Here is a 27,514-nt window from a genome sequence, read left to right as displayed (position 1 = left end):
AGAGGGCTGTCTCACTGCATAAATGACTCGCAATTTAGGGCCCTATCAGTATTTTATTATTGTTTTTTCTTTTTCTTTTTTTTTCTTATTTCTTATTTGTAATATTTCCCGACCCAAGACATAGTAAGTATTTTATTATTGTTAATATTAGCTTTACAATGCAATTTTAACTGGTATTTTGGGGGGGGGGAGGGGAGATTTGTTTGTTTTTTACATCAGTGCAGTTTGAGCCTGACACAGGGACTTCCTGGTGCCGGGACTGGTCATTTCCTACTCAGCAACACATTTACAAACCATCTCATTGGCTATGCCACTATGTTATGTTTATATTCTTTTTTAATTTGAGAAGAACTTTTTCTGATTTCAGGTCCATATTCTTGGTACCTTAGTGTTTTAAGAATGACTTCCTCAACTTTTAACATTGACTTGTTAAAACTTTGGAATATGGCCATTCGATTTCATGAGAATTCACAAGGCTCTTTATAATGAAATTATTCAAACTATGTATGAACCTACTGAAATGAGATGGCATAAATAATTTAAGAGGGAATAAATACTCCACACGCCCATAATTCATTAGTGCATGGACATTTATGAAAAATGAAAAGACATAAATTTATATAGGTCATACATGTTCATTTCTATCATTTTCAATATATTAAGAAAAAGTTTGTATTATTTTTGCCTCATGACAAAGGCTCTGAGGGTGGAGTCAAAAAATGGAGAGCTGGACATTATGTAATGAATTTGATCATGACAGAAGTTGCTGGTTTTCCTGCATGACTTGTTAATTTTTTTAAATTGCACAAGCACTGCACACAATCATTATCTTAAATGTCTATAGAATTCAGAAGACTATAAAGAAGTGAAAGCTGACTTTCAATCCTTGGCTTGTTGTTTTTTTCTTTTAAAAAAATCATGAATAGGTATTGAATTTTACAAAATACTATTTTGACATCTACTGAAGTAATTATAACTATTTTTTTGTTAATCTCTCAATACAATGAATTACATAGAAAGATTTCCTGTATTGAGTCAATCTTGTTTACCTGGAATAAACTCTACCAGGTCATGATGTGTTATTCTTTTAATATGTTAGATTTGATTTGTTAATATTATATTTAGAACTTTGGTATACATGTTCATAAGTTACCTTGGCCTAGAATTCCCCTTCCTTTCTTTCTTCTTTCCTCCCTCTCTTCCTTCCTCCTTTAATTCCTTCCTTCCTTCCTCTCTCTTCCTTTGTCCTACACAACCTTGTCCAGTTTTAATAACATTTATAATTGCCTCAAAAAGAAAGAAAAGAAAGTGAAAGCTTTACATCTTTTCCGGTGCTCTGAACTCATTATTTTAAAATGCCCAAAATGAGCAGGACGGTGGCCATGGAAGTCGGAATCCGCTAAGGAGTGTGTAACAACTCACCTGCCGAATCAACTAGAAAAAAGAAAAAGAAAAAAAAAAATAATAAAATGCCCAAAATGAAAAATTCATTTGGATTTGAAATCCGGCTGGGTGCAGTGGCTCACGCCTGTAAATCCTAGTACTCTGGGAGGCTGAGGTGGGAGGATCACTTGAGCTCAGGAGTTTGAGACCAGCCTGGGCAAGAAGTGAGACCCTATCTCTACTAAAAATAGGAAAAATTAGGCGTGGTGGTGCGCGCCTATAGTCCCAGCTACTCAGGAGGCTGAGGCAGAGGATCACTTGAGCCCAGGAGTTTGAGGTTGCTGTGAGCTAGGCTGATGCCACGGCACTCTAGCCTGGGCAACAGAGCAAGACTGTCTCAAAAAAGAAAAGAAAAGAAAAGTGGATTTGAAATCCACTTGATTACAAGAAATATTAACATTGACAAACATGGTCAATTAGAGAAATATTAGACTGTTTAAATATTTCAATTGTAAGCTTTGGAATATTTAAAATTTTTATCTCCTATTTGAGATCACAAAGTCTCTTGATGCCTTGATCAGGAGTTTTGTGAGCTATTTTCATAATAAAACATCATATAAAATGTTGCATTTACAGGACCAAAATCAAGTTTCCTAAGAAACAATTTAGAACATATTTTATGTATTTGGATGTTTTAATCAAAAGTTAATTAATACTCCATATCTTTCCTATCTTTCTTTCATCACAAATACGTAATATATGGAAATGGAATGAAATATTCTCCAACACCCACACAGAGAAGTCCCAAACCCCTTCCAACTTTCCATCTGTGCAGTTCCAGTATTTTACGTGTGTGCCATGGCACCCATAAGGTTGGGAATCACTGACTTAGGGGTCTGGTTAAAATTTTAGTGGAATATTACACAGCTAGAAAAAGAATACGGTTGTCGTGAGTTGACAATTGTTGAAACTGCCCGATTGAGTACATGAGGATTCGTGTCTGAATATGGAAACTTTTACAAGATACATTATGTAGGTGGAAAAAGCAAGGCAAAGTGTGTCTAGTATGTTACCATTTCTGTAAAAAAAAAAATTGGAAGGCAGGTTAAAAATATATTTATATCTATGCCAGTATGTGAAAAGACATTTCTGGAAGCATATGGAGAATCTGGGAAAGGAACTTGAGTAGCTACGGTAGGGGCAGGAGCTAGGGATATATCGTTGGGGGAGGCGGGGAGGGAGGCTGGAGGCTTTGGTCTTGACCCAAGGAGAATGCGACTCTGAGCCCTGCAGAGCTGGGCAAGCTCTGAATCTGGTACCCACGGACTGGAAGTGTAGCTGTGTTCAGGCGAGCAGGGCAGAGGATGGCGGACACTGGAGGAAGGTGGCTGGGCGGGAGACAGAAGTCCGGGGCGCTGAGCGAGAGCGGCTTGGTTGGCTTCCAGGTGTCATCCCGCGGCCACCAGGGGTCAGTCAACCCCGCTCCAGAAAGCCGACGGGGCGGAGCGCTGGAGGCAGGTCCCGCCTGCAGACCCGCCCCCGGGCTGGAGCGCCCGCCCCTGGAGTCCTTGACCGCATTCCTAGACACCCCCGGCCGCCGGCCGCAGCCACGTGGAACTCCCTCCTCTTGGAGAGCCGGCCGGATGGCGGGGTCATCCCTGCACCCACCCCCGGCATGCAGTCCTCCCCCACCTCTGTTGGGTTATCTCGTTCGATTGAGCACAACCCTGCGAGATGAGTACTACCATCATACCCATTTTGTAGAGGGAAAGTCTAGGGCATGGAGAGGACAGGGAAGTGGCTCAAAGTCACAAGACCAGGAATGGTGACGCGGGACACACTGGCCTGCCCACGCACCCGCAAAACCAGAGCGTTAACCAAATCAGGCTTCCTCACTGGTCTGCGGGTTTCCATTCTGCTCCCCCTCTCAGAACCTCCGCAGCAGCCAGAGGGAGCTTTGGGGGCTGCAGGGGGGATATTACTCCGTAATTATCACCCTTCTCCAGCTCTCACTGCCCTCAGGATCAAGTTAAGTCCCCTCCCCCATCGTCATCTTAACCCAGGAAGCCCCTCACTCTCAGCTCCAGGCACATGAACTTTCCTTCAGCCTGAAGCCAACCCCTGCTCAAATGGTGCATTTGCTGTTTCTTCCTCGGGCCCACTCTCCTGCCTCCCTACTTTTAGTCAATTACGATGCTCCTTCAGGCGCTGGCTCTTGTGTTGCTTCCACCAGGGAGTCCTCCCTGACTCCTGACTCCCAGACAAGCTCAGATCCCATATTAAATGCCATTGGAGCACTGTGAGCCCCTGGGTTTGCAATGGCCTCAGACATGTGCTTCATTTTTCTATTTATAATGGCATCACTATTCCAAAAACCCATCACTCTTGAGTCTTCTCTAAAGCTGTCTCTATTCCATCTGAAATCCTGTGGGACCTACCTGAATAATGTTCTCTCAGCGCTAGCCCCTTCTTACCTCCTTCCCTACTAAGTCCTTCATGTCTTGCCGGGAGACTGAAGTTTCCTCAGTTGTCCTTTTTCAACCTCTGCCCTTGTTGGAACTCAGGGTACGATACCCCAGAGTATGGCACTTTGGCATGCCGAGTTCTTGGAACTAGAGGACCTTGGAAGTCCTTAGAAGCAAGTTCTCTCTGACCTTCTGCCCTGAGCAAACTCCTCTTCCCCAAGGTGGGTCATAGAAGCCAGAATCCCCCTCCTCCAAAGCCAGCCACAAAACCTAGAAATATTACTCTAACCTTCTCATCTGTGTAGAAGCTGGCCAGAAAGAAATTCTCTGACCTACCTATGTCTTGTCTGTCATAAGACCCTCATTCCAGAAGGGTCCTGTGCTATACCCGGGAGGAAGGAATACTACACAGAGGCCAAGAATCTGAACAGAAAGGCCTTGTTGGGTTTCCCCACTCAGTCTGTTACCATTAGATCATACCGTTTTTGTCCAGCTGTCCATTGTTCATTGAATCTAAGCAGAAAAATGGACAGTTGTCCCTGGGCTTGGGGGTCATTTCTGAAGGCTCCTGTGTCACGTAAAACTTCGATTGAACAAATCTGTCCTTCTCTTGTTAATGTGTCTTTTGTTACAGGAGTGTCAGCCATGACCCTTATGATGGCTGAGGAAAGGTAGCACACCTTCCCCCGGCCCACCCTATGGCAGACAGACCTGTGCTTTTATTTGTCTGTCTCCCCCACTAGCATGGACACTATTTAAAGACAAGGGCTTTGTTTACTTGCAGAATCCCCAGTGCCTAGGGCTGTGCCCACGCAGGGCTCAGTAAACACTTGCAAAGTGGCTATTTGACTGTTTCTCCACTGGAATGTCAGCTCCTGAGGGTGGAGACTGTGTCTGCCCTGTTCACACACAGTCCCAGTGCCCAGCACACAGCAGGTGCTCAGTAAAAGACCCTGTCAATGTACAGGTTGAGAAATTCAGGCCCAGAGGGAGGAATGGACTTGTCCAAGGCCCTCCCGTGAGGGCAGCAGAGCCGAGACGGTAGCCAGCTCTCTGGCGGCCCTCCTCTGCCCATCCCAGAGCACACCAGAGCCCAGGCCCTTTGTTCACTGAGTCAACACAGTTTATTACTGAACTGCACTTTCACCTTCACACAGACTATTTCAAAGAGCTGGAACAAGTGTGGGTGGGGGGTGGGGGAGGGACACGTGCCCCTCAGGAGCCAGGACCCCTGGCCGGCTTCCCCGGACCAGGGCAGGGGAGGGAGCATCAGGCCGTCCAACCTCCGGGCACCAGCTCTCCACGTGCACGCGCACAGCAAGCCAGCAGCTCCTCACACATAAATACAGACACGCTTAACAAAAATAGTATATCATCTTCACAAGGAATAAAAACTAGTCTTGAATATGTACAGCAGAGCGCCCAGGGTGACTGGGGCTGGGCCAGGACCCCCAGGACAGGCCAAGGGTGGAGCAGAGGAGAGAGGGAGGCCTGAAGGGCTCCTGGCCAGGCCACTCTGTCCTTGGCAGCCCGGCTGCCCAGGCTAGATGGCCCCTCCAGTCTGCCCCACCCCAACCCTGTGCACCAGGCTTTTCTTCTTGCCCTTCCTGCCTGAGGTAGGGAAGACCCCAAGGCTCCCACGGCCGTCCCTATAGCTCCCCTTCACCTCTGAGCTGAGGCCCCTGAACCCCTGGACCCCATGGGCAACAGCCCAAGGCAAAGATGCCACCAGCTGATCTCCTTGCAGGAAGTGAGGCAGCTGAGGCCATAAACAGCTCTGGGGCACCATCTGCCTTGGGCTCAGTTGGTCCCTCGGTCATGGTCATGGGAGCCAGGGGAGGAGAAGGGGCTATGGTGGTACTAAAATGCAAGGGCCACCCTAGCTTTGGCATGGGGTGCTTCCTGCGGCTATAGCCCCCTCCCTCCTGGGTGGGGCTGGCCTCTAGCCAGAGGCCTCTGGAGGACATTCGGACTGGGAGTGGGGACTTTGGCCAGACCAGAGGTGGGGAGGGAGTCCTGGTCCTTGCTTCTTTATTCCAAGCAGCCTGAATCCCTAATTAGACAAAACTGGCCCCTAAATGGCTCTTGGGGGCGGGGATGGAAGGAAGAGGAACCTAGGTCCAGGGGTGGGGGATGGGAAATGATCAATTCTGAGGCCACAAACATCGAAACAAAGGCAATCTAGTCTCTCTTTCTCGGGAAGAGGTTCCGAAAACTTTCCAGCTCCCTGGCAGAAAAGCATTTTTGGGGAGGCTAAGGGGTAAGGGTTCCACCAATCAGGCAGGGCCCTCCTGCCCCCAGCCAGAAGCCCTCCCATACCTGCCTGCCTCCCTGGGGCAGATTGGGGGGAAACTTTGTGGATTTCGAGGCTGAGAGAACTGAGGCGTGGGGGAAGGTGGCTCTCACAGAAGCGTGGTAAATTCTAGAAAACTAATTGCAGAGGACCAGGTCTGGGCCCAACCCAGTGGTAGGTGGGTGGGCGGGCACGGGCTGCATGTAGTGGTTTTCCTGGTGGCAATGGTGGCTGGACGGAGGGATGTGGTGGGGCAGGGCAGGGGGCGGGAGGGTGAGCGGATGGTCCGTGTCTGGTCACTTCCGACTGAAGAGCGAGCCCAGCAGAACCACGCCAGCCACAGTCATGCCCGTCAGGAACCAGCGGTTGAAGCGTTCCTGGCCCTTCCGGCTCTCAGCTGCTGCATTGTTCCCATAGAGTTCCACAAAAGTGTCCTGCAGGGAGAGAGAAGAGAAGGGAAGGCACCCTTTGAGTCCTCGGATAGCAATGTGGGTGGGTGGGTGGGAGAAAGCAGGTGGCCATCTGCCTGCAATAGCCTGGGAGACTTGAAAAACTGTAGCCGTCAGTGCCCACTCTGGGCCAGATAAAGGGTTAAGGGCTGCCCTCTCTCTTGCCCCCCAGCTGGGGATGAGCAATCCATGTGACTGCTGAGAAACCAGGTGCAGAGGGGGAAAGAGCTTGTCTGAGGTCAGAGAGCTGGGAAGTGGTACTCACTCCAGACCCCAAGGTAGGAAAGAGATGGGCAAGGTCAGAGAACGAATGGGAAGGCAGCCAGGTGGCTAGAGCAGAGTGCTGGGGCGGGGCAGGGGGGATGAGAGAGCAGGGGTGAGCAGGAGCCAAACCACGTGTGGCCTGGAAGCCACTAGTAGCTTGGGTAGTACTCTCCACTGCGGCGCCAGAGGGAAGGAGAAGGAGGGACAGGGATAAATCCTCAGAGAGATTAGGGGCAGATTCAAGGGTTGAATGGGTCTTAGGACTTTCAGCCAGACAGAGGCTCCTTCTCCCTCTGGAAGGAGCCTCTAGCCAGGGCAGGTTGGTAGGTGGGAAGAGCAGAGCAGAGCAAAGAGGGTAACAACGATGTAGGACTGGCAGGTCCCCATTGTGGGGTCTATGAGGCCCTGTCCCTGTCCCCCACCCAGCAAGTATGACTTGGCCCAGGAGGAGGTGAGTAACAGCCCTCCACCCTGAAGCTAGGTCAGGAGGGAACCACATTATATGGCGAAGGAGGAGCTGTGGGCTGAATTACCCAGCTTAGGGTGCAGCCAGCCTGTGGGGCAGGGAGAGGGACGCTGAGAGTATCCTTTCATGAGTAAGCTTTGCACCCAGTCTGTCCTTTAATCCTCCCAACAATCCTGCAATGTGGGCTGTCTCTTCCCATTTACAGACCAGGAAGCTGGGCCTCTGAGGGCTGAGGGACTTGATCAAGGTCACCCAGCTTTGTCAGTGGTGGAACCAGAATCTAAACCTGATGTCCAGCCCTTAGAAATAGTGCTCCATGTGTGGGGGGGGTGGGGAATGAGTGGGCCACTGGCTGGCCCCAGAGCCCACGCTCTTGCCTCTCTACCAAGCCTCCCACACACCAACCCTACATTTCCACCCAGTCCCAAACGGCCAAGCGGCTGTTCCCCCAGACAGGGCCCGCCATCTCCAGTTATCACAGGTCCTGCCCACAGTCTGTCACTTGTGACACCTGCCTGGCCCCATTTCTGGTCTTGATGACCACTCTGGGTCCATGCTCCATGCAGAGAAGATTTCTAAAAACACAGATCAAGTTACAGCATGCCTGTGCTCAAAGTCCTCCGGCAGCTTTCTCCTGCACTTAGCAAGCAAGTGGCATTTATTTTTGTATCCCTGGTACCTAGCAGAGTGCCACTGAGTTGCTGACTTGACTGAAAGAGTCCTCAACATATATTAAGCCATTAGTGAGGTAGCAGTGAGCTACAAGCCAGAGGCCTTACCAAATGCTTACCACCTAGTTGGGGAAAAGGACACTGGGAAAGCCCTCCACTCAGACCACACTCCAAGCTCTCAACCTCCCCAAGGCTGGAATAAAGCCCCCATTCCTTACCTGGCCAGCAAGCTCTAGTGGGATCTGGCCCTGAACCCTTTCTGAGGGATGTCCCCACCCCCATCCCCTGCATACTTCACTCCAGTCACACTGGCCTCCTTGCTGTTCCTCCAGCTTCTCCTGCCTCAGGATTTTGCTGCACCTGACCCCCACCCCCCCCTGCCATTTCACTCGTGACTCCATTCAAATGTCACCTCCTCAGAGAGGCCTTCCCCGATCAGCAGGGAGATAGAGTGGGTACTTTGTGAAATGGTACCCATCCCATCTTTTTCTACCTATCCCTTTACCTTGCTTTATTTTTCTTTGCAGTACTTTTTTTTTTAAGAGATGGGATGTCACTGTGTTGCCCAGGCTGGAGTGCAGTGGCTATGCACAGGGCGGTCCCACTACTGAGCAGCACGGGAGTTCTGACCTGCTGTGTTTTTGACCTGGGCCAGTTCACCCCTCCTTAGGCAACCTGGTGGTTCCCCCGTTCCTGGGAGGTCACCATACTGATGCTGAACTTAGTGTGGACACCTGATGGGCACGGCGCACTACAGCCCAGAACTCCTGGGCTCACGTGATCCTCCCACCTCAGCCTTCTGAGTAGCTGGTACTACAGGTGTGCACACCGCTCCACCTGGCTTTTCTTCTCCGCACTTTTCATAACCAGATTCTATACTTTGTTTTTGTTATGATTTCTCTCCTGTAGAGGTGCTGTCTTGTTTCCATATACCCGGTGTCTGGTGCGCAGTTGGTGCTCAATACAAACATGAATGGAACAATTGTGCTGCATGTTTACTAGGTGCCAGGCATTGTTACCCCATTTCACCTTCATCAGAATCCCCAGAGGTGCCACATTTCACAGATAAGATGACTGAGGTTTAAAGTAGGGAACGTTCAGCTAACAGATGGCAGAGCCAGGATCAGACTGCGGAACTGCCTGGCTTCAGAGTGAGTGCTGCGACAGCACGCCACTTCCCTTTAGCGGGTAGGGCGGGGGCGGTGGAGGGTCCTGTCCTGTCAGTAGTGCTGAAAGGATTCTGAGGAAAAGGAATGTGGGAGCAGGGTGGAGGTGGAGCCCGGGATGCAGGATCTGGGGAGAGGAGGGCAGTGGCTGGCGAGGAAAGGCCTCTCTGTCTCCCCCTCATCCTGCACAGCCTCTGCAGGTCTTGGCAGACAAGAAAACTCTTACAGGCTTAATTTTTCAGCTCCTGAGTTAAGTAGATCTAGGTGGAGTCACAAAGAAGGCTTATCAGTGATGCAGGAGAGTTCTGGGCTGTGAGGAGCATGGGAGAAGGCCCTGGTTATCCCAAGGGGCCAAATGTCCCACAAGAACCAAGGACACTGGGGTTGTAGCCAAAGTGGGAAAGGCCTGGCTCCCTTGATGGGAATTTTCCTGAAGTAGAGGGCTGGCAGCCACAGGAAATTTTCGGCTCTGAGACTGGGCTGAAGTAAACAGGCCCTGTCCCGGCAAGGGCACAAAGCATTCACTGTCCAGGAACAGTCATTCTAGGGTGGAGGGAACATTCTCATTTCAGTGCCACAGAGAACAAGGCACTGACCCGACCCAGTCCCCACTCAGGTGTTCCTGGTCAGGACAACCTTCATCTCTACTGCAGCTCCTCCTCCTGGGGACGGGGGAGTAGGATTTCCAAGGGGCAAGGGGCGTGGATTCTGGGGATTGCTTTTTCAGAGAGAGCAGGAGCAAAATGGGGCGTGCTGTTCCAGGGCGGGTGCTGGAGAGGCGGTGGTGTGGGTATATTTAGCCCACAGTTCACACACACACTTGGAAACAAACACAGCCATTTTCTCAGCGGGCGGCTGCTCTGGATAAATAAACAGGATTGCAGAGCAGCTCTGGTCTGGAAAAGCAGTGATAAGCCCCCACTGCTCCTTGGGTGGCTCCCACTGGTATTAGCCAGGCGTGGCATGGTGGGCAAGGGATGAGGTGTAAGAGTGAGTTGCAGTGAAGTCTCTGATGTCACAGAGGTGTCCAGGAGACCCAGGACCAAGGGCCTGTCTGCATCCTCAGCTTAGGTCAGAGCAAAGAAGGGGAAGTTTCTCTTTGTAGCTGACTTCCATGTTGGGGTTTTTAGGGCCACTGGGGACAGGCAATGGCTAACGATGGGAGAGTCATGGACTCCTAGCCAGGCATACCCCACAAATCAGCAAGGCCAAACCCACCTGCCCATTCTACAGTTTCCCACCACCAGTTTGTGGTAGAGCCAGGTCTCTGAGCTTGGTCTTCAGGAGAAGCCCAACCCAGGACCACCTTCACAGTGCTTCTTCCAACATTTCAGAGCCTCCAACAGCGCTGGCCATACACAAGGGATGGCCGACACTGCATACTCCAGAGTGCTTCAGGCCCTTATGCCTTTGCCAACACTGTGTCCTCTAACTGGTCACCCTCCCCATACCTCCCTTAGTTAGCCAATTACTCAGCCTGCAAGACTCCACTCTGGAGTCCCTTCTTGCTTGCTCATTCCTCCCCCCACTCTGAGATGGATATCTCCTTTGTGCTCCCAGGGTCCCTGGACTTTTGATGATACCATAAATATTTATTGAGCACCTACTGTGCTCCAAGCTTGGCACTGGAGACTCAGCTTATGTTCTAGTCCATTTTCAATGGCAGTGAGATTACCTCCAATGTGGCAAAGTGAAAAATTCTTAGATATTACAGTGGTTTGTGGCTCTCCACAGGCCACAGTATGCAAAGAGATGCATAGTATAGCTGTGGTATTCAAATTTCATGGGAGGGCAATTAGGACAAAAAAGTCTAAAAAGACTCTTTGTCGGGGGTGGGGATAAGCACAGAGAGGATAACAAGAAAAAAAAAAAAAAACGACAATTTCGGAGATGATGGGGCTTTGAAGAAAATAAGTCATGCGGAGGTAACAGAATACCCAGGGTGTAGGTGGAGTGGTCAGTCAAGAAGCTCTCTCTGAGAAAGTGAGGTTTGAGCTGAGACTGGAATGATAAAGTGGCAGCAGCCATGGGAGATTTAAAAATCTTGGCTGAGAAAGAGCATGTTCCAACACAGGCAACTGAGGCCCTGAGGCAGGAAGAAGAGGAAGGGGTGTCCCTGGGTTGATGCCTTCTGTCTGTGTGCCAGTCTTCCCCAAGAGTCTGGGGGCTCAGTGCAGGCAGGGACCAAGTATGACCCAGAACTGAAATCGAGGGCCCACCCAGACGGGCACAGACTGACTTTAGCTAGATCTCTGTCCACAGGCAGCCAACTGAATGATGCAGGTCACCCTGCAGCCACCCACAACTCTGCATAAGTCAGGCAAAAAGGTTGCATGATGCCCCAGGGGAAGGGGCCCAAGTGCCAGCGGACCACCCACACTGCCAGGGGCTAAAGTATAGCCCCTACTTGAATCTGATCAGTCTTTCAATTCCTGTCCCTCTCCTCTGTCATTGCCTACATTCCCACTTCTTTCTAGCAGTGTGACTTTGAGCAGGTTACTTTTTTTCTGGTCCATAGTGTCCTTAGCTGTTAACAATAATAAAATTAATAATTGTTATTATGATAGCTGACTTATATCGAACATTTGTTTTTTTTTTTTTTTTTTTTTGAGACAGAGTCTTGCTTTGTTGCCCGGGCTAGAGTGAGTGCCGTGGCGTCAGCCTAGCTCACAGCAACCTCAAACTCCTGGGCTTAAGCGATCCTACTGCCTCAGCCTCCCGAGTAGCTGGGACTACAGGCATGCGCCACCATGCCCGGCTAATTTTTTCTATATATATTTTAGTTGGCCAGATAATTTCTTTCTATTTTTAGTAGAGACGGGGTCTCGCTCTTGCTCAGGGTGGTCTTGAACTCCTGACCTTGAGCGATCCACCCGCCTTGGCCTCCCAGAGTGCTAGGATTACAGGCGTGAGCCACTGCACCCGGCCTATATCGAACATTTGAATGTCTCACCTATGCCAGGCACTGAGCTAAAGCACTTTATCCTGACGAGGCCATATTCCTCTATTACATGTACTATCATACTCACTTGAGAGATCATTTTTTTGCCCTATGTTCCCTACTACACTGTGTGTGGTTTTGTCACCTGCATCTCTAGAACCTGGTGCTATACCTAGAAAATGGCAGATGCCGTTCTAAAAGAATCTATTTTAGATGAACAAATGAAGGCTTTCATTTAATCCTCATAACATTTATCAATAGCCCCATTTTACAGATATGAAAATAGAGGCTCCAGAATTTACTCAAGATCCCTATCTAGGAAGTGGTAAGACTGGGATCTGAGTTCTGGCCTCTCACTCATTCTGACGTCCAATCTTGCCATCTTAGTCCCTGCTATCTCTACACAAAGAAAACCTGAACTCCTCAGTGGCAGCAGCTGCCATTTCCTGAGCACTTACCCTGCAAGGCACTCTTTTTGTAGATGAGATTAGTTCATGAGTTTCTCTGCGCTCTGTCAGCGGGTACTACTGTTAACCCATCACACAGCCAATGGGCCTGCAGCCCACAGACGGTTTGTAACTTGCTCAAGCTCCTGCAGCGAGCTGATGACCTGGCTGGGATGCCTACACTAACAATCTGGTTCCAGTGCCTTTACTCCTAACCTCAATGCAGTACTCTGCTCAGTTTCAAAAGCGCAATACTTCTACAGCCCCCATCGTGGGCCAGGTGCACACATGTCTGTGATTGAAGGAGGTCCTCATTCTAAGCCCGGGTAAACTGAGACTCAGACATACTAAGAGATATGGCTAAAGCAGATAAGTAAGAAGCCAATTTTAAGCCCCAGTATGTTCAGTAGCAAACCCCATATTCTGGGCCAGGGCGATGGCCCTGGGTCCCTCTAGGAGGGTAAAGTGGCCTGAGGCCACCAGCTGAATGAATAAGCTCTGGCTCCAGCCACCTGAGGGGAACCGGTGCCACAGGAAAAGGATGTGACGAAAACCTGGAGGGAAAGTGAAACCATTCCGTCCTGGCTTTAGTGAGGAACAAGCATCAGTGCCAGACGGGCCCTTCCTTCCTCTTGGGTGACTCTGGAGGGCCCAGGCCCGCTGCTTCCTTCCTGCGTGGTTATTTCAGGAAAGAGGTAGGTGGAGAAGAGGAAGGGGCTCCTAGCAGCCAGGGAAAGTGCCAGGGACAACATGATTGTACCTTGCCCTGGCCTTGTGACAGCCCTGCACAGGCAGGCTGTGAGTCATTTGCAGAGTCACTTTCTGTTCCTGGCCTCAGTTTCCCTGAGAGAGAGGCTGATAAATGCCTGCCGAATAGACAAACAAGGCCTTGTTAGGAGCTCCCTGGGAGATGGTAAGAAGGGGGGCGGGGCAAAGGAAGAGGCCTTATCACTCTCTTGGCAGGGAGTGGCAGGTGGAGACTCGGAAGAAGAGAGGTTTGTGGTTGGAATCCATTTCCCTTGGCTTTCCTGGGGGAGCTGCTGGTCTCAGAGATGTGAGAGGAACACAGCTGTTTTCCTCTAGCCCAGGGAAATATAGGCCTGGATGTGGGCCACTTGGAGAGGCAGCTCAGTGGGGCAGGGGCAAAGAGAGAGGTGGCCAGACTGTGCTGGGGTCAATACCTCAGTCCAGCTAGCACAGCTGTGGGGACCACAGCAAGCTTTTTGACTTCTGAGCCTCAGTTTCTCCTGCCTTGACCTCACAAGGCAGTAGTGGGGAGAGCAGGTGGTATCATGGGGGGCTCAAGCCACCTGGGCTTTAGGGAATATTTGGAGGCATCCTCACAGCAAACCCCATGATAATCTTCCTCCAACTCTGCCCCTGTCAGCTGCCAGCCTCTCCTCCTCCGCCTCCTCCCCCAGCATTAGTTCTAAGAAGCTATGCCTGACAGATGTGCTCATTTCTCAGAAAAGGAAGTGGTTGTGCCGGGAGGAGATAACACCTCCGCTGGGGAATCGAGAAAGCTATCAGGCCCAGCAGCTCTGGGTATGGGCTCTCCATCTACCCCGCTCAGAACCAGGGTGCTGGGCTTGGAAGCAAAGAGAGAGAATTCAGAAAAACATTTACTGGGGGCAGAGATGCTCGTTTAGGGGCTCACAACCTCCTTCCCTGGAAGTGATGGTGATGTTTTATTTACTAGGTACCGGGCATGGTGTTAAGTGTTTTGTGTATAATAATTCACTTAATTCTTACTGTAACCCCACTGAGTGCTGTTGTTACTCTCCATGTTACAGATGAGGAACAGAAGCAGAGAGGACAAGTCACACAGTTCATAAGCAGGAGTCAGGATTTGAATCCAGGCAGTCTGGCTCCAGAGCCCAAGAATTTAACTGTTCCTGGGCAGCTGCTACGTGCTCATATGCGTTCATCTCCTGGGATTCTAAGCCCCCCCCCCCCATCTCAACCCTCTCAATTCATCCCTGGTGACTCCCTATTCTTTCACAACTAAATGGCCACAGCCCTCCACTCTCCTCCCAGTGTCCAAGGTGAGAAGGACCAATGCTCACCCTTGGAACAGAGTCAGAGACTCCAGAGTGATCTTACAACATACGCATACAACCTTCCACGTGATACTCAAGTTCACCCCTAATCCCCGCATTTCATAGATGGGGTTCAGAAAGGTGGAGTGCCAAGGTCACAAAGCGGGTCTGTTTCACACCCATGGAAGTTCACAGTCATCTCTACAGCGCTCTCTGCTTATACATTTGTTATGGAGAAGTGCCCTCCTCTCCGGGTGGAGCTTTCATCTTTGGATAGCCCCACTGGAAAATTCTTCCCTGTTAGGGAGCCGAAGCCTCTCTCCCTCTGTCTCCCCCATGTTGGCTGGCCTTAGCTCTGGTCTCTCTCCTCTGCTGCTTTCCTGCTATTCTCCAATATCAGTTTCATCAGCTGTAAAATGGAGGTGCAATCTGGATGAGGCCAATTCCATTTCTTTCACACAGCTGGGCTGCTATAGCACAGAGCAGGCAGGTAACCAATGAGTCTTGCTACCAGACTAAGATGTTTAGCTTTGGATCTCCTCTGTAAAATGGGGACAAAAAATGTCCTTATTTCAAAGGAATATTATGAAGATTCAAATGGAAACATATGTTGTAAAGCTCCTAGAACTGTGCATAGCACACAGGTAACTTTGAGTAAATGTCAGCTGCTATTACTGTTCTTACTATTACAGTGGTCCCCAACCTTTTTGGCATGAGGGACTGGTTTCATGGAAGACAGTTTTTCCATGGACAGAGGTAGGGGTGTGGGGGTGGGGCACAGAGCTCTGTGGCCTGGTGCCAGTCCACAGCCTGGGGGTTGGGGACCACAGTACTAGCAGACCAAGGCTCAGCTTGAGTCTTGTCCATGGCCTACAAGGCCCTGCAGCATTTCCGCAGTTTGGTCCAGGGCCAGGCTGCTTTATTCCTCACATGCCATATTCTGTTCAGCCTCAGGACCTTTGCTCATGCTGGTCCTTCTGCCGAGCTCTCTCCTACTTATCTCTTAGGTCTCAATCCACAGGTCACTTCTTCAAGGAAGCCAGCTGCTTATTTCCTTCCCCATTTGACCATGGGCTCTATACCCTAGGCCTAGCCCAGTGCTGGGCCCAGAGAAGGTGCTGAAGACTATGGCTGACTGGTGGACAGTGAGGAAGGATGAGAAGAACAGCTAGTTCCCTCTCTCTTTGGCTTCTTCCTCACTGCATAGCAAAACTAGGATGAGGCCCCAAGATACCAAGTGACTGGGCAGAGTGCCTAGCATTCTCCAGACATCAAGTTCTCCCAGGCTCAGGAAAGGGGACAGGAAGTTTATGGGAAGGCTCTAGAAAAGACATCTCCTGCACTGTGCTGAGGGACTGGGGTAGCAACCTACAAACACTAGAGCCAACCCTCTCCCTAAAATTCTACTTCCTTATGTGGTCTTTGCCCCAAGTGCTCCATGGTCCAAAGCAGCTTCTCCTTCCTTCTCTCCACCCAAAGCTATGCCCACCCCCTTGCCTGAAGCTGATCAGTACTGGACACTGAGGAGAACAGAGCCCTGGGCTGACAGTGGATGTGGGTTTCATTTCCCAGCTCCATCACTGGTTTGCTTGGGTTGAGTCTGTTCCCCTGTCTGGGACTCTGGGAAAGTCTGGGACTTTCCCCCTCTGTTAAGTGAAGGGACCATCTCAAAGGGCTCTGACAGTGCTGCAGTGTGAGGAGGATGAAAGTAACTCACGCATGGACAAAGGCGTGACTACCTGGGTTATCGTTCTCAGGGGTATTGAAAAGATCCATGAACCTGGAGGATGTTATGCAAATAGAAAAAAAAAAAAGAAGAAAGAAAAGATCCAGTAATTAGTGTGTAAGGCGAGAGGCGACATTTCAAAGTAGAAGGATTTGTTGCCACAACAGGGTTTGGTCCTCCTCCACTCCAAAGCCTGCTGAGCCTTGCTCGCAAACCTGCAGGATTGCAGGGGGAGAGGACAATGGGCACATATGACCCAGGGCAAGCTCTCTGGAGGGAAGAGACCTTCCCAGGCTCTAGCCCCTGTGGCCTGGACCTCTTCACCCTAGCACCGCCTCCAACTAGTCCAGACAAGTCCCGGGTATTTTCAGCTACCTTTATCTGATCGGAAATGTTTGGAATTCCACAGCAGAAGGCAACAGCTCTGGAGGATTTGGGGAAGGGAGCAAATCCCTGTAACACCCTTCCCTTCCCTGCTCCCTGTAAAGATGAATGCTCACATCCCATGTAACTAAAAACTCAGGGCTGAAGGCTGGGGGGGAGGGGTTGCATTTCCTACATTCCGGTTCCTTCTAGTTTTCCCTCCTTTTCATCTCTGCCTCAGTCCACTACCCTAAGGTGCAGAACAGCAAATGCCTGAGATGGTACCAGGAGGGCTGGAGAACTCTGATGCCGAGGGCGGGGCCACCCAGAGGTGTGCTGTTCACAGTCAATACCCAGAGCACTGACAAAATGCAGAATAGCACCACCACCACCACCACCAGGCCCAGAAGCAACTCACTGCCCCATTTGGTGTGGCATGTGGACCACCCAGAAATCACAGAGCATCATTATCTGCGGTTCACAGAGATGTGTAGTTCAACACCCTCCCTGAACAGATGAGAAACTGAAACTCAGAGGTGGTGAAGGGACACCCTCAAGGCCTTGCACAGGACAGAGCAGAGCCTGGCCTCAGGTCTCCTGACCCCCGGAGTCGGACAGTGTGGCTTCCAACCTCATTTAACTGTGTGGCTGCAGGACCTGGGGCAAGACACTACCCCTTCAGGCCCAGTGTTCCAGCTATAAAATGATCCAGCTGTACCTACTTCACAGGGTTGGCAGAATTAAATGGTCCATGGTAAATGTTCAATAAATGTTAGTTGTTATTATTTTTTTATAGCTGAAAACAAATGGCTCCATTTGTGCTTCTCACAGTGCCTCTCTCATTTGTTGCTATAAACAACAACAAAAAACCCCAGCTATTATTTGCTGCTTGAATTCTCAAAAGTTTGCAAATAGGTGCTGTCCCCATTTTACCAATGAGGAAACTAAGACTCAGAAAGGTGATGAGACTTTGCCTGAGGTCACCAGTAAGGATGTCTGACTCCATAGTATATTAAATTTGCCAGTGCAAAAGGATGGATGAAGAGACTTCACTAAGTCCTTCCTTCCTTCACCCTTTCATCCACCCAATATTGAGAATCTGCTACTCTTAGGCCCTAGAAGTCAGAGATGACTTTGCAGACAAGGAAGCGGTGTGCCCTCTGGGTTCCCTGGGTACCTCAAGGGGTGGGAAAGGGAAAGATGTGCTGATGATGCTCTGTGATTAACTTCCTCTCCCCCAACCCCATGCTGCAAGGCCAGTACTTGCAAAGAATTTGTCCCTCTATCTGAGCATTATCTGGGAACAAGAGTGATGCCAAGTAGCTTTGATGGAGCTGTTAGATGAGTTTTCTAAGACAGAACATGACCTATTTGTGAGACAGGCTGACCTAAGGAGTTGCAGGAAGGCCCAGACCAGCTGCCCTGCTTAGCTCTGGACACTCATTCATTCAACAAATCTGTATTAAGTGCCCACTAAGTGTCAGGCACTGTGCTAAGTGCTGATGATAAAGAAGTGACTAAATCAGATGAAAATTCCTACCTATATAAATTTATAATCTAATGGGAAATGATAAGCAATAAACAAATATGTCAGATGATGATAAGTGTTAAAAAGAGGAATAAGTATGAGAAAGAGAGTAGAGAAACATAGAACAAGGCAGGATTAGAATCCATGGCCAGGGAAACCTTCTTGGAGAGGTGACATTTGATCAGAGAGCTGAATGAAGTGAGGGAACAGGCATTGCAAGGATCTGAGAAAAGGCAGTGGGAACAAGTGCTAAGGTCTTGAGGCAGGAACATGCCTGAGGTGCTCCAGGAACAGGAAAGATGCCAGTGTGGCTGAGGCCCAGTGAATGAAAGGAGACTGGTATTGATGAGATCTGGAGGTAGCCAACGGCCAGATTGTGCAGGGCCTTGTAGGCCATCTAAAGACTTGGGCTTGCCCTGTAGAAGCATTGCAGGGTTCTGAGCAGGGGCAGGACATGACTTGACTTTAGTTTTAACAGGGTCCCTCTACGCTGCTGGGTAGAGACCTCCAGGGGCAAGAGTGGAAGCAAAGAGCTCTGGTGAGAAGCTGATGTGGCCATTTAGGAAAGCATGATGGTGGCTTAGCCACAATGGTGGTAGCTGGTGAGAAACAGTCAGATTCAGAGTTTATTTTTGAAAAGTAGAGCTGAAAGGATTTGCTGATGGATTGGATGTGGACTGTGGGAGCTGCTTGCCTCTCTGGCCCTCTGTGCCCCATCTACAAAAGGCAGGGGAAGAGGCCCTTGAGGACTTTTTTCCTGCTTGATAACTACGGGAACCCAGATGAAGAAAGAAACAAAACAATTTCTGCTGCTTTCATAGAGGCAAATGTGGGTGGCAGTAAAGAGGAGGAAAGCAGGGGCTGGACAGAGACAGTGAGGCAAAGTGAGGGCAGGGGTCTTCCCAGGCTGTGGCTGTCCCACTTTCAGCATACACATCACCCAAACACCAGGCATGTGAGAGACCATGGAGTAGACAGGCTCAGGTGGAGCTAGGACTAGCTTGTTTTATATTAGGAGGGACTAGGCAGAAGGTACTCAGAGACTGACTAACTGACTGACTAAAAAAGGCAATGCCTGGAGGCCAGATGTGTGCAAGAACTTCCCAGTCCTTCCAAATGAACAGGAGGTACGCTGGTCCAAGAGATTCCTCTCCTGTCATTCCTTTTGCATCCATTACATTCTAGGCTGAGCCTTAAATTCCCATTGTCCACAAACAGGAGACTATGTGGTCTGAAATCACTAAAGGAGAATTTTAGAGCTGGAAGGAAGGGCAAGCACATCTGGTCCACTCTATCCATAATTTCAGCCATCACTGTTTTGGCTGAAACATGTATTACCTCCTATTATTTACGTAATATTTTTATATCAACCAAGTCACTTTTTAAAAATTTAAATGTATTGAAAAATTCTTAATTTCCTCCCCAAATCTTTCTTTCTGCATCTCTCTTCCTTTTTCTTTAAAGAGAGGGTCTCACCACGTTGCCCAGGCTGGTCTTGCACTCCTGTGCTTAAGCAATCCTCCTCCCTCAGCCTCCCTAGTAGCTCATTTTTTTGTAGACATGGTATCTCGCTATGCTGCCCAGGCTGGTCTTGACCTCCTGACCTCAAGTGATACTCCTGCCTTGGCTTCCCAAAGTACTGGGATTACAGGAGTGAGCCACCGTGGCTGTCCCCTCTCATGCTCTTCTCAAATGTGCCAAGCATACTCTTCTCACCTTGGAGACTCTGCACTTGTTCCCTCTGTCTGGAATGTTTCTTTCACAGGCTGTTACGTGGTTTACTACCATAGACCATGCAGATCTCTGCTTACACACCTCATCCTCAGAGGCCTTTCCTAATCACCCGTTATTAAAAAGACAAACACACACCAAAAGCTGCCTAGCCACCACCCCCCATCCAATCACTCTCTGTCCTCTTAGAACATAAACTTCACGAAGGCAGGTATTCTCAGTAGTTAGAATTGTGGTCAGCATATAGTAGACAGTAAGTGTTTGCTAAATGAATAAATGAAATGAAAAGCAACTTATTGTTACTACTATAAACAGAAAACCAGTAACATGTGCCACAGATGGAAATCAACATAAAATACATTGATTATTAAAATTAAAAATGTCCATTTGCATGTCACCTATAAGTTATCTTGAAGATCAACAGTACATGTACTGATCTTGGTCCAACACTTTCACAGAGGACATACGTGAGGCCCAGGGCAGGAGAAAGCTCAGGCCAGAGTCAGCTAGCCAACTGTGTGGTACAGAGCAGCCCCGCAGCCCTGCCCCCCAGGGTGAGGACAAAGAGACTGAATCTCAGGAAAGATGTAGCTAGGCTGGACCAACAGAACCTGTCTGAGGGGCCAGGAAAGCCCTCCCCTGGGGCAGGCACAGAGCCGGTAGTATTGCTGAAGAGAACAAAGGCCAAAGAGGAGTGTGCCAGGCTGGAGGATCCTCGTGGGGCTGCATCGTGGGGGACGGGCACGTACAAACCTGTAGGTGAGGTCCATGGAGACCAGACAGCTGAGAGCAGAAATGAAAACAGGCTAGGTCCCAAAGGGTGGCAGCTTTAATCCCGTAAACACCAGACAGGCATGGGGGTTCAGGTATAGGTCTGGGGACCCAGCTGAGCCCAACGGGAAGGTAGGCCCTCCCCAGTCTCCTCCATCAGTGATGACTTTAAGCCAAGCACCACCAATCCAGCCAGATATCAGACATTAAGGAGGGAACAGACAGAGCCACTCTCCCAGAACTCACATTCCAGATGGTATCCTCCAAAACCCTCTCCAGTCCCAGCCAGCTTTGCCCATATGGGCCCTTGGAGATTCGATCCCTGCTTAGATGGGACCATCCTTTTCCCATCCCTGTGGGGTTTAGTGAACTCAGCTGCAGGTGCAGGGGGTGAAGCTAGAGCTGTTATAACTGCCAGGCCAGCAATGCCTGACCTACATCTCCATGGTTGGTTGCATGCAAAGAAAAATACCAGGGATTTCCGTTGGTGTTCACCAGATGCAGCTGCCAAGGGAAGGCTGGCCCTTCTGAAGGCTTGTTGTGAGCAGGGCAGGATGGGGGATGAAGCTGGCTGGGATAGGCGAGAGGGCTAGGTTCCAAATTATTTCCTGGTTCTGGGAACCTCCCTAGATTTAAGAGACTCTATACAATGTTTATCTGCTTTCTACCAATGTCCTCCACTAAAGCCTTGTTTTTTTCTTCTAGTATATTATCCTTATTAAGAATTTAGAAAGAGAGGATTGGGCGTGGTGGCTCACACCTGTAATCCTAGCACTCTGGGAGACTGAGGCAGGAGGGTTGCTTCAGCTCAGGAGTTTGAGATCAGCCTGAGCAAAAGTGAGACTCCTGTCTCCACAAAAACTAGAAAAAATAGCTAGGCATGGTGGTGCATGCCCATAGCCCCAGCTACCCAGGAGGCTGAGGCAGGAGGATCACTTGAGCCCAGGAATTTGATGTTGTAGTGAGCTATGATGATGCCACTGTACTGTAGCTGGGGTGACAGAGAGAAACTATTTCCAAAAAAAAAGAAAAAAAAAAATAAAGAATTTAGAGAGAAAGAAGAGATGAGATGAGATGAGACACAAGATTCTATTTGATAAAAGCTCCTCAAAATAAAGTTGTTCTTATTGTAAACCATTGGCATTTGCAGTGAGGCTTTAGTTTTCCACTGAAAAAAGGCAATTTGAAAGTTCTGCATGGTACTCGGAGAAGGACCTGGACTGTACAGTCAAGAAATGTGTGTCTACTCCTGCTCTGTGGTGGCTCTATCTGGCTATGGTCCTGCCAATTAAGCACCGTGAGCCTCACTTTTCTCATCTGACGAGGGTGGAAGATGGACCAAATGATCTCTAAGGCCCTCTCTCCAGCTCCAAAGCACTATGATCCTGACCTTGGGCAAGTCACTTCACCTTTGGGGAGGGGGTGTGGAATCTCATTTTCTTCATATATAAACCAAAGACCCAAAAATGCACTGAAGAAAAGCACTGTAGGAAAGCCTTTGGCATTATTGTGCTCCCTTACGTTCTTCACCCATTAGCACATCCCTGGCCTCCCAAAGGGCCTGTTCTTTACTTGGCATTACCCCAACTTGCAAACCCCTGTTCTTGAGAATTAATAGGCTCCAAGAGCTGTGCCATAGGAACCAGAACAAGCCTCTGGGTCCCCAATGCCCTTCTGATGTCAATAAAAAGATCACTGCTCTTTAACAAATGTCCTGTATGTGCCAGGCACTTATGTGATGTGTGTTTAAATTTCATATTTTATGAACGAAGAAATGGAAGCTCACAAAGGTAAATTTACTTGCTCAAGATCCTACAGACACAAAACCAAGGTGTGTCTAATTGCAGAGCCTGTGTTCTTCCCACTATAGAAATGAGGACGCAGCACAGACAGTGGAAAGGACTTGGGATTTAAAGTCAGAAGACTTCAGTTTCCTTCAAGGTAAAAGGAAGACCCCATCAACTTCCTGGCATGGTCGGAGGCTCAAGGCGATAATGTGTGGACACAAAGAAGCACTAGACAAACTTGTTAACGATTCTGTGCTATTACTTTGTGCCTCAAGCCTGGGTTTCCACACATTTGAAAAGAGAGTAGAAGGCACAAACTGTAATATCTTAGAGATATCACAGCCCCACTTATCTGCCTTTTGTCTTACGACAACTCTGCTTCTCTTCTCTTATTCATGTCTGGTCCATCCTCCAGACTCACTTTACCTAGAACCTCCAGGCCCCCCAGCACAGCGCCCACAGTCCTCTCCCTGAGATGCCATGCAATGGAGGGGTTCAGAGTCCCAATTCTATCACTTATTTGCTGTGCAACCCTGGACTGATCACTTAAACTCTGTGTCTCAGCATTATGTTTATAAAATGGGTATAAGACCTACCTCACAATGCTCAATAAATGTTTGCTAGCAAATATAATTATGCATCTTTTCTTCTCTGAACTTCTCTAACCCTTTTAGTCTTTTCCATTTACTATGATACTTTCAGTCTCATGAGCTAAGCTGTTGAGAGCTAGGCTTGCACTTTTTATACTTCTCTCCTATTGGAGCAGTGCACATGACAGGTGTTCAAAGAGCACCTGTTACATGATTGGGAAGTGGGTCCTTTTTTGAAGTGGTTATCAGTGGGGCCATATCTGATGACCAGCAACCAATCCTTTGGCATCATGTGGCTGCTCATGCTTAGGCTACCCTGTGCTAAGCGCTGGGGTAAGGGGAGGCATTAAGAATAATGGAAACTACAGGTCTTCTCTATAACAGTCAGTGCAAGGTGGAGAAGCCAGACTGACTCTCCAGGAAGAACACCAAACACTAAGGAAAATTGCAAGAAGCAGAGAGAGCCAAGGGAAGCCGATGGAGATGGAGACCAGGGCTTTTTTTTTTTTTTTTGAGACAGCGTCTCACTCTATTGCCTGGGCTAGAGTGAAGTGGCATCATCAGAGCTCACTGCAACCTCAAACTCCTGAGCTCAAGGGATCCTCCTGCCTTAGCCTCCTGAGTGGCAGGGACTATAGGTGTACACCACCATACCCAACTCATTTTTCAATTTTTTGTAGAGACTGAGTCTCATTGTGTTGCTCACACTGGTCTTGAACTCCTGGCCTCAAATAATCCTCCTGCCTCAGCCTCCCAAAGTGCTAGGATTATAGGCATGAGCCACCACACCCAGCTAAGTGAGGGCTTTTGAGTCTAACACATTGGATTTGGATTCTGTCCTTATTAGTATTTGACCTTAGGACTATTATTTAACTTGCCTTATTCTCAGTTTTCTAATATGGACAACAAGGACAATAAATAACATTTCCCAAGCAGAATTATTTTGAGGATTAAAAATACTACACAGTGTTCCTTATAGCATCTTGCACATGGTAAATGTGTAATAAATGGTAGCAGCTATATCGTCATTAGTATATTAAGCACAGATGGGTCATCCCTACAGGCCCTCTGATGGTCAATAGATGCACACCAAGAACAAGTGACTTGAGGCTCTCTATAGTAACTGAAGCTCTGGATGAAGAAAATTCTCTTGATGGATCCCAAATGAGATTTGGAAACTGGGAGGGAGGCAGGCAGCTCAGTACAGACCACAGGCCTCAGATCAGAAATATATGGGTTCCCCCTGGGGACTCCATAGCTTCCTGACTACACGTTCTTGTGGCCAGTTGCCCTCTCTGAGCCTGATTCTTCATCTGTATTAGACTCTAGGACCATGCATTATTCCTCCTGAGAGGTAGGCAAGGATGTTCTTTAAGAGCACAGGTGTTGGTGGCTTCAAACCTGGGTTTAATCCTAGCTCTGCCACTTAAGAGTTGGGCCAGCGACCATGGCACACTAACCCTTCAGAGCTTTAGTTTTCTCATCTAAAAATCTTTGTTGGGTGGTTGTGAGGATTACCAGATAACTTATTTTTGCTTGGCGCATAGTAACAATTTCACTTGATACAAGAAAGCGTTTTTTTTTTTTTTTTTAAAGAGATGGGGATCTTGCTCTGTCATCCAGGTAGGAGTACAGTTGCATCATCATAGCTTACTGCAGCCTTGAACTCCTGGGCTCCAGCAATCCTCTTGCCTCAGCCACCTAAGTAGATGAGACTACAGGCACATGCCACCATGCCCAGCTAAATTTTTTTTTTGTAGCAGAGATGAGGTCTTGCTTTGTTGCCCAGACTGTTCTCAAACTCCTGGTCTCAAGCGATCCTCCCACCTCAGTTTCCCAAGTAGCTCGGATTATAGGTGTGAGCCCCTGCACCCATCTGAAAGTATCTGTCCTGCATCCAGGGCCTGGCACTAGAAGGCACTCAATAAATGTGCTGAACCAACCTCCACCTGGATGGAAGGATGTTCAGAGAAAAAGATGTTCCTGTAAACTGGCAGGTACCCCTGCTACAGGCCCAGGCTGCAAATAACTATTAAAATCACAAGTGCATATAGCCTTTCCCCCAGCAATTCCACATCTATGGATTTATCCCCCACAGATGAATTGTATTTGCACATGGGCCAAATGACAAATACACAGGGCGTTCATTGAGCATCACTATTATAATTGCAAAAGACTAGAAAAAAACAAGCATCTACCAATGGGAACTGGTAAAATAAAGAATAGTGTCCTGTGTAGAATGCTGTGCAGCTATTAAAAACAATGAGAAAGCTCATTATAGACTGATAGGAAATGAACTCAAGAGATACCGTTAAGTGAGAAAGGAAGGTACCAAACAGCATATACACCACACAACCATTTATGTAAAAAGAATGGGAAACATATATGTTTGTTTATATCTACAGAGTCTATTCTCCAGAAATGGAACTGGGTGACTGGAAGACAGGAATGAGAGGAGGACATTTGTTTCTTTTGAATTTTGAACCACATGAATATATTAACTATTCCAAGAAAATAAGTAAAAAAATGAAAAGAGGGGATGCGCGTGCAAGAAAAAGAGAGAGAGAGTGTAAGACATCTTCCCACAAGAAGCAGTTGGGACTCCCTAGAAAGACTCTTTGGTTAGTTATCACACTATCAGAGGAAAATGACAACTCTGGCATTTGCATCCGATGACAACAAAATAACACCATTACTGTGTAACCAGCTGCACTAGAGCTGCTACCATTTCTGACCCTTTGTCCTTGGATACTGTTAAGCTGGGAGAGGACCGGGATCCAATGATGCAGTTCCTCTCTCCTCTGGGCTCAGTCTGTTCAGGTAGAATACCAGGGAAAGAAGGTCTGGTTAAAATAAAAATTATCCCATGGAGGCCCTGGAAGAAAAAAGGGAACAGAGGGAACCTGATCCTGGAGGAGGCAGGGGCAGTCGGTCTCTAGGGGAAGAGCTGGAAACTAGGTCTGAAAACCCCCTCCTCCACGGTTCTTCCTCCAAGTCCTCTACCATTCAGCCTCTTGTTTTCCTTATGATTTACTTCCTGCGTGCTAAGACCACTCTATCAGGGACTCCTAAAAGTAGAAGGAGACTAAACTGGCTCGGAAGAAATATAAATGGATAATAAAACTAACAAAAGATGCTCTACCTCACAAGGAACCCTGTAAATAATCCTTGGATATTTTAAACTTTTCATATGAGAATATATAAACATTAAAAAAGTAGACAGAATGATACTCGCTCAGCAACCATCCTTTTCTTGGGGTAGCGCTACTGTCCAATGAATGACTAGTAAGGGCAGTACTGCTAATGCCTACACAACACATCCACATCAACTAGAGCTTTGCTTTATTTTGGTGCAATTTTTGGGAAAAAAAAAAAAAAAAGATACTCAGCTCCAACAATTATCAACTTGGTGCCAATCTGATCTCATCTGTTCCCCGACCACTCTCTCTTAACCCCATATTATTTTGAAGCAGTTTAGTATGTATTTCTAAAAAACAAGGAATCTTAAAGGAAAAAAAAAAACATATAACTACAATACCATTATCACACCTAAAATTTGAAAATTCCCCATAAATTTATATTTTAAAAAATCTGAAAAGTCCAACAAAAATCTTGGAAAGGTTTAAAATGTGATCAAAACTGTTGCTCAAAGAGAACACCGTTGTTCAATATGAAATATTAATGCAGTATATATAATAAGCTCTAAATACAACTTAAGTCATAAACAATTCAGATGTATGGCCTTTTAAAACCTACTGAAATAAAAGTATTCCACCAACAAAAACATACTAAGGTGACATAAGAGGCAATTCCAGATCTATTAAGGACTTAAATGTGAAAGGCAAAACTTTAAGAAGAAAATAATATAGACAAATGTCTTTAGGACCACAAGTTAAGGAAAGAAGGATTTATTCAACACCTTTATGAAGGGTATAAATCATAGAAGAAAAGATTCAACTACATTAAAGTTAAGACATTCTAGTCACCAAAAGACATAATATAAAAAAAAGTGAAAAGAAAAACCACAAACTGAAAGACTATATTTATAACATATGTAGACAAAATATTAGTATTCAGAATATATAAGAATTCCTACAAATCCATAAAAAAAGAAAATGGAGCAAAGACTTGAATATTTTACAAAGAGGAAACATGAATGGCCAACAGATGTAAGAAAAGATTTGCAGCCCCACTTGTAATCTGAGAAATGCAAATTAAAACCACAAGATACCATCTTATACCCACCAGCTCCATAAAAATTTAAAAGTCTGACCATATCAAGTATTAATAAAGAGGTAAAGCAATAAAACTCATATGCTGCTAGTGACAGTGTAAATTCATACAAACACAGGAAAACAATCTGGCATTACCTTCCGAGCAAGCATCCACTCCTATGTATACCCTACAGTAATGATTCTCAAAGTGAGGTCCCAGG

At 47.8% G+C, this 27,514-nt stretch overlaps 1 protein-coding gene and 1 non-coding gene across 4 annotated transcripts in view; one reads left to right on the top strand and one right to left on the bottom strand.

The window, feature by feature from the left end:
- Positions 1 to 6,182: 6,182 nt before the first annotated feature.
- BCL2L1 (BCL2 like 1) overlaps positions 6,183 to 27,514 on the bottom strand; it is a 47,512-nt gene continuing 26,180 nt past the window's right edge. For all 3 annotated transcript variants that reach the window (XM_069495908.1, XM_069495906.1, XM_069495907.1), the window contains exon 3: positions 6,183 to 6,575. In XM_069495908.1, the coding sequence (XP_069352009.1) occupies positions 6,438 to 6,575 (138 nt within the window). In that variant the 3' untranslated portion in view covers positions 6,183 to 6,437. The remainder of the gene's footprint in view (positions 6,576 to 27,514) is intronic.
- LOC138401326 (U4atac minor spliceosomal RNA) lies at positions 26,321 to 26,446 on the top strand. The gene has a single exon (XR_011236484.1). It is a non-coding gene; the product is annotated as a U4atac minor spliceosomal RNA (small nuclear RNA).

Source organism: Eulemur rufifrons, chromosome 20 (assembly GCF_041146395.1).
Source record: "Eulemur rufifrons isolate Redbay chromosome 20, OSU_ERuf_1, whole genome shotgun sequence".
Classification (NCBI taxonomy): Eukaryota; Metazoa; Chordata; class Mammalia; order Primates; family Lemuridae; genus Eulemur; species Eulemur rufifrons.
The sequence above is the reverse complement of the archived record's forward strand: the minus strand, read 5'-3'. Positions and strand labels throughout refer to the sequence as shown.